This window comes from Chiloscyllium plagiosum, unplaced genomic scaffold (genome assembly GCF_037043375.1).
Source record: "Chiloscyllium plagiosum isolate Xiang-an unplaced genomic scaffold, Cpla_swu_hap1 HiC_scaffold_47, whole genome shotgun sequence".
NCBI classification, from domain to species: domain Eukaryota; kingdom Metazoa; phylum Chordata; class Chondrichthyes; order Orectolobiformes; family Hemiscylliidae; genus Chiloscyllium; species Chiloscyllium plagiosum.
In genome coordinates this window covers 7,034,945-7,051,324 of record NW_028270185.1, presented here as the reverse complement: position 1 = coordinate 7,051,324, position 16,380 = coordinate 7,034,945, and the positions used below count along the sequence as shown (strand labels likewise).

Here is a 16,380-nt window from a genome sequence, read left to right as displayed (position 1 = left end):
AGAAAACAAAACACCTTTCTTTTATAAATGATGTTCCTTTTCATTCGGGCTTCCTAAGTTATTACAGAATACCAGTAGAGCCCTCTATTGTTTTTTTTTCCTGTTGATCAACCTGTTGGGAGATGTTATTACACACCTCAGCAACATGGGACTTGAACCCAGGCCTCCTGGCCCATAGGATAGGACGCCATACCATAAAACCCTTAACTAGTCTTACTTTTCTTTATTTCCAAGAGGTGCTATTGCACACAACTGCGTGAACTTCCCACCACCAAAATCACCGTGACTCTTGTTATTTTTGCTTTTGTTTCCAAACAGTCACCTTCATCAGTAAAACACTTGTGTAACCAATTAGATATTCACAAGGAAAGCCCATTACTACAATATGAATAATCAAAAGTGAAGGGAGGTTAGTAGACACGCAGAAAGGGGCTAAATCAAAATGGAATTGGAGGTCTGCTCAGTTTAATTTTTTTTATGCTAACCTATTTTTCTAATCAATCTGTTCAGACTTGTTATTACACAACTCAGGAGCAGGTGGGACCTGAACTCAGGCCTCCCAGTCCAGGGAGTAGGGATGCTACCACTGCACCACATCAGGTCCTTCTACTTAGGCTATACTCCTTGGAAACACCAGTCCCACCTGTTTTCCTTTTATACTATTTTGATTAAGCCAATCATACAAATTAAACCAAATTAGATGGCGACACTAACACAAATGTTAAAATCTTGAAGGAAACATGAAATTAAAACATAACATTGTTCTGGGTGGAGTGTCATGAAGACTGTGATGATGGATTACTTTTCAAACATCACCCTGTGCAAACCATCACTCCACCCAACCCATCTATAAACGTGGGGCCTACTGTAGGACTACAATTCCTCCTTTGCTTCTCATGACTCAAGTGGGAACCAACCTGAGAAACTCAATGATTCAGCAGCAACTTAAGCTGCATTAACGAAGTATGTCTGGGTGCAATGGTGATACTGCCTCAAAGTATGAGAGGTGGTGAAAGGTTTTGGTAGATTTTAAAACAAGTCTTAAATGAGAAAAGGCGTATTGTCAGTATTTGGGGTAGGGAAGGGGTGTGGAAGCAAAGAGGTTTGGAAAGGATGACTCCTAAACTTCAAAATGACCTAAAAGACCTTGACAAGCTTCAGGTCCCAAGAGTGGGAACACAGTGGAATTGCTCAGTGTTGCAATACATCACCAACTACAGAGCACATAGCCGTAACTCACCATCCCAACTTGGAAAAGATCTTTGTTCCTTTAATGTCACTGGGTCAAAATCCTGGAATTCCCTCCCTAACAGCAATGTGGGTAACTCTATACAACACGGACTACAGCAACTCAAGAAGGTGGCTCAGTACTACCCCTCAAGGAACAGTCAGGAATGGGCAACAGAAGCTGGCCCAGCCAGTGACGTATGCATTCTGTGAACGCACAATTAAAAAAAAGCCATTCTAGACCAAGGCAGTCCACAGGATCCTGAACTTTGTCCTTTCTTTCACTGTAAACATCGGGTGAAAAGTCAGCACCGGCACAGATGACAGAAGGGAAGATTGACTTGAAGCTCGGATTTAAAACAAAAGGACAGTTACTGTTTTGACAATCTTAGGACACCCTGAAGCATTTTATAGTCAACAGAGTACTTTTTCTGAGTGTAGCCACTAGGAAATATAACAGCAACAAACTGGCATACAGCAAGATCCCAAAACCACACAGAAACAATGACCAGAACATGTGTATTTTTTTAAGAGGGACAAATATTGGCCCAGTATATTGGGACCAGGGGTTGGAATCTCCCCAGCTTTTCTTCAGGCAGGGAGTCCACATAAGAGGGAGGAGGGCACAGTTTTGTGGGGTGGGGGAGGGCTGCTCGGTTTAACCACCTTCACCTCATCCGAAAGGCACTGTTTCCAACAGTGCAGCACTCCCTCAGTATGGGGCACGGGGAGTTTTCAGGCCTTAGGCCTGATCCCATGGCCTTATGACTCAGAGGCTGGCAGTGATCCAAGGCCAGCCCCTGTGTGGAGGCTGAAGGGGAAGGGAGGAGATCCCATGGAGCCAGGGGAAGGGGTTGGAGGGCAGTGTGGAGCAAAGGTTGATTATTTTTTTTTTAAATCTGAGAGGGGTGGTGTGAGGAACAGAATGTGAGTGAGTGTGTGGTGTCTCTAGGTGCAGCTAGAAGGAACTAGAATGGCACACAGAGAGCGCAGTGCCCTCCCTGAACCCATTGCAAAGCTTCCTCAAATCAAACGTGTTTAGATTATCATCTTGTCTGACTGTCCTGGCCCAGCTCCAGGCATCCCCAAGGTTAAGGGCGTGGCTGCCAAATACCGGTTGGTGCAGGTTTGTGGTGCAGGTGAGAGGCAGCCACAAGGAGACCAGAGGCGGGCCCTTCAGATGCCGGCCTCCCCCCCCCCCCCCCCCCCGAGGCGGACACACCACACCCCCACCTACCCACCCACAAACTGGGCGGAGGACACCGGCTGCGAACAAGGTTCCAGTCCGCCCGCCTCACGCCACCTTCTCCGTTCACCCACCTCCCCGATGTCGCTGGCGGACTCTACCCCAAGGCGCGTTACCATGGCAGTTCCCGGACCCACAAACAGCGCGTAACCATGGCAATCCCGGGACCTCCCCCCCCGTTACCATGGCAATCCTAGATTCCCCCCCCCATGGGCCTGTAACCAAGGCAATCCCGGACCCCACCCCTACATGGGGCTGTTACCATGGCAATCCCAGACCCCACCCCCATGGGCCTGTAACCATGGCAATCCCAGACCCCACCCCCCCATGGGCCTGTAACCATGGCAATCCCGGGACCTCCCCCCCGTTACCATGGCAATCCTACATCGCCCCCCCCATGGGCCTGTAACCATGGCAATCCCAGACGCCACCCCCCCATGGGCCTGTAACCATGGCAATCCCGGACCCCACCCCTACATGGGGCTGTTACCATGGCAATCCCGGACCCCACCCCCCCATGGGCCTGTAACCATGGCAATCCCAGACGCCACCCCCCATGGGCCTGTAACCATGGCAATCCCGGACCCCACCCCTACATGGGGCTGTTACCATGGCAATCCCAGACCCCACCCCCCATGGGCCTGTAACCATGGCAATCCCAGACCCCACCCCCCATGGGCCTGTTACCATGGCAATCCCAGACCCCACCCCCCATGGGCCTGTAACCATGGCAATCCCAGACCCCACCCCCCATGGGCCTGTAACCATGGCAATCCCGGACCCCACCCCTACATGGGGCTGTTACCATGGCAATCCCAGACCCCACCCCCCATGGGCCTGTAACCAATGCAATCCCAGACCCCACCCCCATGGGCCTGTTACCATGGCAATCCTGGACTCCCCACCTATGGGCCTGTAACCATGGCAATCCTGGACCCCCCCACCTATGGGCCTGTAACCATGGCAATCCCGGACCCACCCATGGGCCTGTAACCATGGCAATCCCGGACCCACCCATGGGCCTGTAACCATGGCAATCCCGGACCCACCCATGGGCCTGTAACCATGGCAATCCCGGACCCCACCTATGGGCCCTGTAACCATGGCAATCCTGGACCCCCTCCATGGGCCTGTAACCATGGCAATCCCGGACCCACCCATGGGCCTGTAACCATGGCAATCCCAGACCCCACCTATGGGCCCTGTAACCATGGCAATCCTGGACCCCCTCCATGGGCCTGTAACCATGGCAATCCCGGGCACCCCATGGGCCTGCAACCGTGGCAATCCCAGACCCCACCGTTACCTCTTCCTCCTAACAAAATGTCAGCGAGGCCCCTGATGTGACTGGGGGAAGGGGGAAGGGGCAGGACTTAGTGGATGGGGCGGCCGCTGAGCAAAAGCAGAAGCTCCTGGAGCTGCAGATGTTATGATTTGAATATTCACTTCCTCCTCCCAGCCTGAGGGGACTTTTCTTATTTTCAAAAAAAGCTACGAACTGTGGCATTTATTTTGTTTGTTCCTGAGCAGGCATGGGTTGGGGGAGACCAACCGAGTGTCCGGTGGTCAGGGCCTGAGGTGGGTGGCTCAGCCTCAACCTCAACCCATCCGCACCCACCCCCCAAGGCTGCAAATGGAGAGAGAAATGGAGGAGAGGGCTTTGCCCCAAGTCTAAGGTTTACCTCCCACCCCTCCCCCGAACCTCTGCCTGTGTTTGTCCTGGGTGAGGGGCAAGGTCCTTCTCTTTATTCCTTCATGGTATGATTCTTTTTTAAATTGTCACTGGCCAGGTTGTTACCCACTTAGTTTTGTTCTTTTCTTTAAAGTATAGAATCCTTACACTGTGGAAAGCATGCCATTCGGCCCAACGAGTCCGCACAGACCAGCATCCCACTCTGTCTCATCCGTGTAACCCTGCATTTTCCCATGACTAATCCACCCTGGACACCACAGGGCAATTTCCCATAACCAATTCACCTAACCTGCACATCGTTGAGCTGTGGGAGGAAACCGGAGCACCTGGAGGAAACCCATGTAGACACAGGGAGAATGTGCAAACTCCACACAGAGAGTTGCCTTAGGCTGGAATCGAACCCGGGTCCCTGGCGCTGTGCGGGAGCAGTACTAACCACTGAGCCACCCAACTAAATGACTTGCCCACCACTAATATCACTGTGACCTTTTTTCTTCTCGTTTCTTTATTCCCCGGCTTTTAACTACCACCATGGTGACCAATTAGAGTCATACAGCCCGGAAACAGACCCTTTGGTCTGACTCGTCCTTGCCGACCAAGTATCTTAAATTAATCTAGTTACATTTGCTAGCATTTGGCCTATATCTCTCTAAACTCTTTCCATTTATGTACCTATCCAGACACTTTAAATGTTGTAATTGTAACAACCTTCACCAACTCCTCTCGCAGATCATTCCATACATTGAACATTTAAAAGCAATAATGCCCCATTATGGCAATACATACCATCAAAGGTGAGTGGGGCTAAATCAAAATGGAGTTTTTATTAGATTAGATTCCCACAGTGTGGAAACAGGCCCTTGAGCCCAACAAGTCCACACCGACCCTCCAAAAAGAGTAACCCACCCAGACTCATTTCCCCCTGACTAATACATCTAACACTACGGGCAATTTAGCATGGCCAATCCACCTAACCTTTGGACTGTTTGAGGAAACCAGAGCACCCGGAGGAAACCCACGCAGACACGGGGAGAATGTGCAAAACTCCACACAGAAAGTCGCTCGAGGCCAGAATTGAAACCAGGTCCCTGGTGCTGTGAGGCAGCAATGCTAACCACTGGGCCACTGTGGGCCCTTATTGTTTTGGGGGAACTAAAGCACTGTATACCCCATCGGCTAATTTTGTTCTTATTCACTCATGGGATGTGGGTCTCTCGGGCTAGCCCAGCATTTATTGCCTATTCCTAATCGCCAAGAGGACAGTTAAGAGTCAGCCGTGGGTCTGGAGTCATGTCTGGCCAGACCAAGTAAGGACAGCAGATTTCCTTCCTGAAACAATATTGGTGAACCAGGTGGGGTTTTTTGGCAATGGTTTTAGTCATTATTAGACTCTTAAATTTTCAGAGTCTTTATTGAATTCAAATTCCACCAGTGCACCATGGCGTTATTTAAAACTTGATCCCTGAAATATTAGCTGAAAATGTGTTGCTGGAAAAATGCAGCAGGTCAGGCAGCATCCAAGGAGCAGGAGAATCGACGTTTCGGGCATGAGCCCTTCTTCAGGAATCCTAAAGAAGGGCTCATGCCCAAAACGTCGATTCTCCTGCTCCTTGGATGCTGCCTGACCTGCTGCACTTTTCCAGCAACACATTTTCAGCTCTGATCTCCAGCATCTGCAGTCCTCACTTTCTCCCTGAAATATTAGTTGAGTTTCTGGATAAATAGTCTAGTGATAATATGATTAGGTCATTGCCTCCCTGGGTAATTAAATTGCCTTTAATCTAAGTGCCGAGTGCCTCACTTAGCCATTGCAGAGGGCAGGTTAAGTGACAGCTACATTACTGTGGATCAGGAGTCACATGTAGGGCCAGATTTGAGTGAGGAAGGCAGATTTTGTTTCCCTAGATAACATCACTGAACCAGATAAATTTTTATGACAACGGATTTTGTGGCTGCTATTACTGAAACAAGCTTTTAATTCCAACTGATTTTGAAGCCATGCTCCCAGAGCATTGGCCTGGGCCTCTGGATTACTAGTCCAGCGACACTGCCTCGTCATCATGACATTTGACATCAGCACAAGCTGGAGTAGGTAGGGTAAGAGAATCAGCCAGGGTTCCTGCTCCTGATCACTCTGCAATGAGACACTCCAGCCGGATAAGCTTATAAAGGCCGTGTGTGTCTGCAGAAACTGGAGAGGATTGTATTGGGTTATGACCTCTTCACATATTTTAAGAGTCATGTAGCACTCATCCAACCCCAGGCTCTTATTTATCGCCAATTTTAATGGCTCCACCACAGGTAGCCATACCTTCAAATGCCTTCGCCCTTGGCTCTGGAAGTCCCTCCTTAAATGTCTCCACCAGTTTCTTTCTCTCTCTCTCTCTTTCTCTCTCCCCCCTTTAAAATTTACCTCCTTAACTGAATGCTTTGTTCTTCTTCTCTAGAGGTTCCTTTGCTTGGATTAATGTCAGAAAAGGAAAGAGAAAAAATGGAGCAGTTTAAGGAGGAGATTCTGGAATCTGTGGCCCAGGCAACTGAAGGCACAGGGACACAGTCTCGGAAATAAGGGGTCTGCCATTTAGGACTGAGAGGAGGAAAAATCTCTTCACTCAGAGAGAGGTGAATCTTTGGAATTCTCTACCCAAAGGGTTGTGGTAGCTCAGCCTTTGAGCCATAGTCAAAACAGAGTTTAAAAGGTTTCTATTTATTCATGACATCGAGGGATAGCACCAGAAAATGGTGTTGAGATAGACAATCAGCCATGACTATATAATAAAGGATTGTACGATATCCCAGCACCAGAGTTATCCAAAAATCTCAATGAAGAAAAATATGAAAAATAATAGCAGGGATTTGGAGTGTCAACTATGGAGCAGATAGAAATTATCTCCTTGGTGGGATAGTGGGGGTGGTGAAAGAGAGTAAGATACAGGAGGTGTTAAAGGAATAGACAACAAGAGGGAGTATTGCATCACCTTGAAATTACATTTCTGATGTCAGAAAGCACTTCCTTATTCAAAGGGGAAGAAGTAACAAGACACGGGAGTACTCAATGAAATGGCAAGACAGTGGAACAGAGGGATCTTGGAGTGCTTGTTCACAAATCCCTGAAGGTGCCAGGGCAGGTTAATGGGGTGGTTAAGGTGGCATATAGGATGCTTGTCTTTGTCATTTGAGGCATAACAGCAGGGAAGTTATGCTGGAGTGCACAGAACTTTGGTTAGTTCACAGCTAGAATACCATGTGCACTGTAGGAAGGATGTGATTACACTGGAGAGGGTGCAGAGGATATTCATCAGCATATTGTCTGCTACAGAGCATCTTAAGAGTCATTGAGATACATAGCATAGAATGGAATACTCCCAGCATATACACGCTTCAGTCCAACTCGTCCATGTCAACCAGATATCCTAAATAAATCTGGTCCCAGATGCCAGCATTTTACCCATATCCCTTTAAACCCTTCCTATTCATATAACCCATCCAGTTGCCTTTTAAATGTTGTAATTGTACCAGCCTCCTCCAGTTCCACTGCAGCTCATTCCATACATGTACCACCCTCTGTGTGAAAAAGTTGCCCCTTAGGTCTCTTTTATATCTTTCCCCTCTCACCCTAAATCAACGCCCTCTAGTTTTGGACTCCCCCAGCCCAGGGAAGAGACTTTGTCTATTTATCCTATCCATTCCCCTCATGATTTTATAAACCTCTATAAGGTCACCCCTCAGCCTCTGATGCTCCAGGGAAAATACCCCCAGACTATTCAGCCTCTCCCTATAGTTCAACATCCTTGTAAGTCTTTTCTGAAACCTTTCATGTTTCACAACATCCTTCCTACAGCAGGGAGACTAGAATTGCACACAGTGTTCCAATAGTGGCCTAACCGATGTCCTGTAAAGCCGCAACATGATATCCCAACTCCTACACTCAATGCACTGACCAATAAAGGCAAGCATACCAAACGCTTTCTTCACTATCCTGTCTACTTAGGACTTCACTTTCAAAGAACCATGAACCTGCACTCCAAAGTCTCTTTGTCCAGCAACACTCCCCCGGACCTTACCACCAGGTGCATACGTCCTGCCCTTATTTGCCTTTCCAAAATGCTACAAAGAGAGGATAAGCTCAGGTTGTTTTCTTTACAGCAGAGAAGGTTGAGGCAGTGACCTGATAAGGGTGAATCGTATTATGAAGGGCTTGGACAAGGTGGATAGAAAACAGCTGTTCCCCTTAGCTAGGGTCAATAACTTTTAAGGTTTAGAGGGTCCTTGAGGGCAAGTTTTTTTGTCACCCAGAGGCTAGTAGGGGTCTGGAATGCACTGCCTGGGACAGTAAATGAGGTGGGAAACCTCACAACCTTTAAAAAGTACTTGATGAACACTTGAAGTATTCAGGCCATTGGCCTAGTGTGGGAAAGTGGGATTAGTGTAGATTTAGTGTACTTTAGGTAGTACAGACTTGATGGGCCAAAGGGCTTCTGTACTGTATGGTTTTATGCTACTATGAAACCAGGAACTCCCTCCCCTAAAAGGCTGTTGACACTAGCTTTCCATGACAAATAATGACAACACTGAGCTCCAGTGGAATGGAGAGAGTCAAGGGTTACGAAACCAAGGCGGGAACTGGAATTAAGATAAAAGTCGACCATGATCTCATCAAGTGGCAGAACAGGTTCAAGAGGCTGAATGTCCAACACCTGCTGCTTGTGACGCTAAACTGGGTTTGTTCACACTACAGAAACAAATCGTAGAAAGAGAATGGAGAGAGAATTGTGAAGGGCTTTGACAGACTAGACTGGGAGAAACTTTCTGACGGAGGAGTGAGGATCAGTAACCAGAGGACACACATTTAAAGTTAATTGGCAAAAGAACCAGAGGGGAGATAAGATGACTTTTTTTTCCCCACAACAAGTTGTTGTAATCTGGAATGCAGTGCCTCAAGGGCAGTAGAAGCTGAATGTTATCATTTATCGTGAAGAGAACTGCATACAAAAGTAGGGAGGTTATGCTTCAGTAGTACAGGGCATGGGCAAGACCACATCTGGAGTATTGTGCACAGCGTTGGCCCCTTTGTTTAAGAAAGGATGTAGATGCGTTGGAGACAATTCAGAGAAGCTTTATCAAACTAATATCTGGAATGGGAAGATATTTTTGCTGGAATTTCAAAGAGTAAAGGCAACTTGATTGAAACGTAAGATCCCAAAGGGTTTTGACAGGCTGGACGTGGACAGGATGTTTCTCCCTCTGCCTCTTATGTGAAAATTTAAAACTATGGGTCACTGTTTAAAAATAAGGTGTTGACCATTAAAACAGAGATGAATTGCATCAGAGGGTCATGAGTCATAGAGATGTACAGCATGGAAACAGACCCTTCGGTCCAACCCATCCACGCCAACAAGATATCCCAACCCAATCTAGTCCCACCTGCCAGCACCCGGCCCATATCCCTCCAAACCCTTCCTATTCGTAAAACCATCCAAATGCCTTTTAAATGTTGCATTTGTACCAGCCTCCACCACTTCCTCTGGTAGCTCATTTCATACACATACCACCCTCTGCGTGAAAAAGTTGCCCCTTAGGTCCCTTTTATATCTTTCCCCTCTCACCCTAAACCTATGCCCTCTAGGTCTGGACTCCCCCACCCCAGGGAAAAGACTTTGTCTATTTATTATAGCCATGCCCCTCATAATTTTGTAAACCTTTATAAGGTCACCCCTCAGCCTCCGATGCTTCAGGGAAAACAGCCCCAGCCTGTTCAGCCTCTCCCCATAGCTCAAATCATCCAACCCTGGCAACATCCTTGTAAATTTTTTCTGAACCCTTTCAAGTTTCACAACACCTTTCCGATATGAAGGAGACCAGAATTGCATGCAATATTCCAACAGTGGCCTAACCAATGTCCTGTACAGCTGCAACATGACCTCCCAACTCCTGTACTCAATACTCTGACCAATAAAAGAAAGCATACCAAATGCCTTCTTCACTATCCTATCTACCTGTGACTCCACTTTCAAGGAGCTATGAACCTGCTCTCCAAGGTCTCTTTGTTCAACAACACTCCCTAGGACCTTACCATTAAGTGTATAAGACTCTGTGGAATTCTGTTCATAAAAGGTGGTGGAAGCAGAATCTTTGAATATTTTTAAAGCAAGGGGTGGAGAGATTCTCAATAAGCAAGGAGCTGAAAGGTTATCAGGGGAGGTGGGAATATAGAGCAATCAAATCAGCCATGATCTTACTCAATGGCAGAGAAGGCTTCAGGAGCCAAATGGTTGACTCCTGCTCCGAACTCATTACATTCAATATTCAATCGTAACTTTGAAAAGGGAATTGAAAACAATTAGACAGCTATGGGGAAAGAGTAGGTGGTGGTGTGTTACAGTTCACTAGGGTGTTTGAGTTGCTATAGCGACATACACTTTTAGATTTGCGGAGCTATGGATAGCGGTAGAAAGAGGCTGCAGTTTTGTTCTATCACATGGCTGACTAGGAGTCTCACCTGCTCTTACTGCCTGCCATTTGCAGGAATCGATAACCAACCTTTATTCGCTACATTACAAACTCACCTTCCTTCCAATCAAGTCCTGGGGCTGGACTTAACCCTGGAGCTTCTGGCTCAGAGGCAGGTACACTACCCACTGAGCCACATGAGCTCTGCCAAAGAATAGGTAAATGGGACTAATTGGGTAACTTTTTCAAAACAGCTGTGGCAGACGAGATGGGCTGAATGGCTTCCATCTTTCTACATTGCCCAGTAGCACTTTTTCTCTCTGTTCTTTGTCCTGTTAGATCTTGACAGAGTTTCAAACTCCACACTTCTTCATTAGAAAAACCATCCCTTACTACCTCAATGACATTACCCAGTCCAAGACTGTCTCAGCTCGTCAACTGCTGAATTCCTCATTAGTCCTTTCCTATCTCTATACTTGACTAATTCTGACTCACACCTGGCAACTTAATTCAAACTATCATGCCCCTGTTGATAAGTAAAGTGACAGAACGCATCAACAAATAACGCTATCAAACAGTACTTTTAACAATAATCTGCTCACTGATACTCAGTTTGGCATCCACCAAAGCCACTCAGCTCTTGATCTCGTTACAGCCTTGGTTCAAACATGGAACAAAACAACTCATTTCCAGGGGTCATGATTTGGAGATGCCGGTGTTGGACTGGGGTGGACAAAGTTAAAAATCACACAACACCAGGTTTCAGTCCAACAGGTTTATGTGGAAGCACTAGCTTTCGGAGTGCTGTTCCTTCATCAGGTGGTTGTGGAGTATAAGATCATAAGAGACTGAATTTAGAGCAAAAGTTTCCAGGGGTGGTTCAGAGAGACAGCCCTTGACATCAAGGCTGCATTTGATCGAGTGTGGCATCAAGGAGCCTGAGCAAAACTGGAATTATTGGAAGTCATGGGGAAAACCCTCCACTAGTTGAAGTCATTCCGGGAACAATAGAAGATGGTTAAAGTTGTTGGAAGTCTGTCATCTTAGTTTCAGGACATCTTTGTAAAAGTTCCTCATCAATTACCTTCCCTCCATCATAAGGTCACAAGTGGGGATGTTTGTTGATAATTACACAACATTCAGCACCACTCATGACTCCTCAGGTATTGAAGCAGTCCATGGCCAAACATGACACCATTTGGATCTATTCAGGTGTGGGCTGTGAAGTGGCGAGTAACATTCACATCACATAAAAACCAGGCAATGACTATCTCCAACGATAGAGAATCTAACCCTCATCCCTTGACATCCAACGGTGTTATCATCATTGAACCCCCATTATCAAGATCCTGGGGTTACCATTGACCAGAAACTGAACTGGACTAGCCACAGACATATTGTGGTTACAACAGCAGGTCAGAGGTTAGGAATCTTGAAGCAAGTAGCTCACCTCCTCACTCCCATAGCCTGTCCACCATCTATAAAGCACATGTCAGGAGTGTGATAGAATACTACTCGCTTGCATGAATGACTGCAGCTCCAACAACATTCAAGAAACTTGGCACCATCCAGGACAAAGAAACCTGATGGATTGGCCTCATATCCATAAGAATCCAGTCCCTCCACCACTGACACTCAGTAGCTGCAGTGTGTGCCATCTACAAGATGCACTGCAGAAATTCACCAATGCTCCTTAGAAAGCACTTTCTAAACTCAGGAGCACTAGAAGGACAAGGGCTGCAGATACTGTATACCAGGGCACCACCAGCACCTGGAAGAATTCCCTCCAAACCAATTGCCATCCTGACATGGAAATATATTGTCATTCCTTTACTGTCACTGAATCAAAATCCTGGAATTCTCTTCCTAATGCCACTGTGGTCTACCTCCAAAACGTTTATTGCAGCGGTTCAAGAAGACAGCTCACCGTCACCTTCTCAATGGCAACTAAGGAGGGCCAGTAAATGGTGGCCAGGCCAGCAAAACCCACATCCCATAAAGCAACAGAAAAACTCACACTCAGCCTTGTTTTCCTGTTAACCATGCTCAGTAACCAACACTGGCTTCCAGTCAAGTATTGCCTTGACTATAAGACTCGCATCTTTGTTTCCAAAACCCTCCACGGACTTCCTCCTGTCCCTCCTCCTCAAATATGTCCTTAATTTCCTCTAGCCGCATGACCCTCCAACGATTTCAGACATCTGTCTAGTTCCACCTGCCAGCAGCCAGCCCATATCCCTCCAAACCCTTCCTATTCATTCACCCATCCAGATGTCTTTTAAACGTTGCAATTGTACCAGCCTCCACTACTTCCTCTGGCAGCTCATTCCATACACGTACCACCCTCTGAGTGAAACAGTTGCCCCTTAGGTCCCTTTTATATCTTTCCCCTCTCACCCTAAACCTATGCCCTCTGGTTCGGGAAAAGACTTTGTCTATTTATCCTATCCATGCCCCTCATAATTTTATAAACCTCTATAAGGTCACCCATCAGCCTCCGACGCTCCAGGGAAAACAGCCATTGCCTAAGCATGGACGAGTTGGACCGAAGGGTCTGTTTCCGTGCTGTACATCTCTATGACTCTATCTTCAATTCTGGTTTCTTGTTTGTCCCTGATTTTAAACTGAGCCACCTCGGGACCCTGAGCTTTGATATACCCTCCCTAAACCTCTCCACCTCACTTAGAACATTCTCCCCTCACTCTGTATATATAGGGTGTTTCTGAACTGTAAAGTTCATAGACTGATGGAAGCCATCGAGTGGCGCTGCTCAGGAGACAGGAATGACTGAACAACCTCAACTCTGAAAGGTGACCTATTATTGATCTTTAAAATCCTGAAGTGGTTCGCTAGAGGAGACACACAAAAGATGTTTCCACTTCTAAAAGAGGGATCTAAACCAGGGGTCATAAATATAAGGTTAGTTACCAGTAAATCCAACTGGGAATTCAGAAAATAAAAATGCAGAGTCGGGAGAGCCTGGAATTTGCTACTCAGGCAATGCTCAAGGTCAGTTGTATTGACGCACTTAAGGCAAGCGATAAACACATGAGGGAGAAGGGATAGAAGGCTGTACTGATGGGGGCGAGATGAAGCAGGACAGGAGAACTTAAGAGCAAGAGTAGGCCATTCGGTCCTCCAATCCTGCTTGACCAATCACCTGGATCATGACTGATCTGCTATCTTCACGTCATTTTCATCAGAAACAAGAAATAGGAGCAGGAGTATGCCATTTGGATCCCCAAGCATGCAGTACCATTCTAGATCACAGTTGGTAATCTACCTCAATGCTATATTTCTACACTATTCCTTGATGCCATTTGTAACTAGAAATCCAACTTTTAAATAAAAGCATTAATAGAATGTAGGCATTGCTGGCAGGGGCAGCCTTTGTTTGCCCATCCCTAGATGCCCCTTGAGATGGTGGTCAGCTGCCTCCTTGAACCACTCTCCTCCCATGTGCTCCGAGTAGATTCTCAATGCTGGTTGGGATGGTGTTGCAGGATTTTGACTCAGTGACAGGGAAGGAAAGCCAATATATTTCCAAGCCAGGATTGTGTGTGACTTGGAATTTGTAGATGGTGTTGTTCTCAGGTATCTGCTCATGATCTCTGTCTTGAATTTATTCAATGGCTAAGCCCCCAATGCTCTCTGGGATACAGAATCCAAACTTTCACCACCGTCCGAGTGAAGAAATTCCTCTTCATCCCAGTCTTATTCTGAGACTTTGTCTCCTGATTCTAGACTACACTTTTTATCCGTCTGTTCTTTCTACATCCTGTTGAGACGTGTATCAATCATACATGCTTCAGTTAGGTCACCTCATTCTTCTGACGTCTAGCAAATACATGGCTCAGTCTTTCTTTCGTCGTCATCATCATCATCAGCGGTCCCTCACAGATGAGGATGACTCTCTTCCACTTGTGCGGTGAGTCCATAGGTGGCTGTACAGACCAGTGTGGCTTCTGCAGGCTCTGTTACACTTGGGGCAGAAGAGGTGGGTGCGGCAACACGCTCCTTACACTGTTTCTGCCTGGCTTCCACTTTTTCCCAACGGCAATCTCTCGAGGTGCTTGACGCCTTCGTGGATGCTCCTTCTCCACTTTGTGGCGGGGGGGGGGGCGGGGTTCTTGGGCCAGTAGTTCCCAGGTGTCGATGGGAGTGCTGCACTTTGCCATTGAGGGTACCACTGAAGTGCTTCCTCTGTTCACTTGGGGCTCACCTGCCATTTCGAAGCTAGGAGTAGAGCACCTGCTTGGGGAGTCTCATGTCGATCATACAGACGATGTGCCCAGTCCACCACAGCCGATCAAGGTAGTCAATGTTGGGGATGTTGGTGTTTGGTGCGACGTTCTTCCCAGGGATCAGTCTGGTGAATTCTGGAGGTTTGCAATGGATTAGAAGCATAGAGCCAATGGGTCAAATGGCAGTGTTTCTGCAGTATCAAAAGATAGCACTTATACAGCTATCTTCATCAGGCATCTCAAGGCTCTTTATAGCCAATCAAGTACTTTTACTGAAGTGCAGTCACCGTGCTAATGAAATGTAGCAGCTAATTTGCTCTCACAAACAACAATGTGCTGATGACCTGATAATCTGTTTTCTTGTGATGCTGACTGAGGGAGAAATATTGTCCAGGAAACCAGGGAGCACTCCCATGCTCTCCTTCAAAACAACGTCATGCAATGCTTAACATCAATCTGAGAGGACTCACGGGGCCATCTCTTGGGAAAGTCAACACTCCAGTGGCAGGGCACTCCCTCAGCACTGCATTGGAGTATCATCATTGATCTTTGTACTCAGACCCCTGTGTGGGACTTGAACCCAGGACCTTGAGGCTCAGAGGCCAACAAGCTACCAATACAGCTGTGTGCAATTTATCCAAAACTCATACGCGGACAACACTAATGATAATTGAAGTTTCTTTTTATAAAGAAAAAAGCAGACTTGCCTCCCACGGGATTGTCCTCCACTCCAATCTCTGAAATGCTGGCTGTATACATGTCCTCGCTGGTCACGAGTGGGTCGGCAGTTGCCTGCTGGGCAGCGAGAGGGGAATGCGGACCCCCGCCCATATCTCGGAGGCGAGTGGGCCTCTGGCAGAGGCTCTTCTTGTGCTCAATGAAGCCCAGGATATTGCGGAGGAGGAAATTGCGGCCACATTGGCCACAGGTCAGGAGGTCCTGGTGCCGTGGGTCGGGCTGTGGCGGCATGGCAACCTTCTGGCTCGAGGCCTCATCCAACTCTGCGTCCTCACCTGCAAAAGAAAAAGCCTAATTTTTAGTCATAAAGTTTTACAGCACGGAAACAGATCCTTCGGTCCAACTTATCCTAAATTAATCTCATCCTGTTTGCCCATATCCCTCTAAATCTTTCCTATTCATAAAATTACTCAGATGCCTTTTAAATGTTAGCCATGATGTGGAAGTGCCAGTGTTGGACCGGCATAGACTAAAGTCAGAAGTCAAGTGAACCAGGTTATAGTCCAACAGGTTTAGAGATGCCGGTGTTGGACTAGGGTGGGCAAAGTTAAAAATCACACAACACCAGGTTATAGTCCAACAGGTTTAATTGGAAGCACTAGGTTTCGGAACGCTGGCACAACCACCTGATGAAGGAACAATGCTCCGAAAGCTAGTGCTTCCAATTAAATCTGTTGGACTATAACCTGGTGTTGTGTGATTTTTAACTTCCAACAGGTTTATTTGAAATCACAAGCTTTCGGAGCGCTGCTCTTTCGTCAGACTTCACCTGGTGTCGTGTG

The 16,380-nt window shown here is 47.1% G+C and overlaps 1 protein-coding gene across 1 annotated transcript in view; it reads right to left on the bottom strand.

Moving 5' to 3' along the window:
* The window catches only part of LOC122542784 (B-cell lymphoma/leukemia 11B-like), a 46,507-nt gene that overhangs the window by 15,864 nt on the left and 14,263 nt on the right, over positions 1-16,380 (bottom strand). The window contains exon 2 of the mRNA XM_087984081.1: positions 15,568-15,873. Coding sequence (XP_087840207.1) covers positions 15,568-15,873 — 306 coding nt within the window. The remainder of the gene's footprint in view (positions 1-15,567; positions 15,874-16,380) is intronic.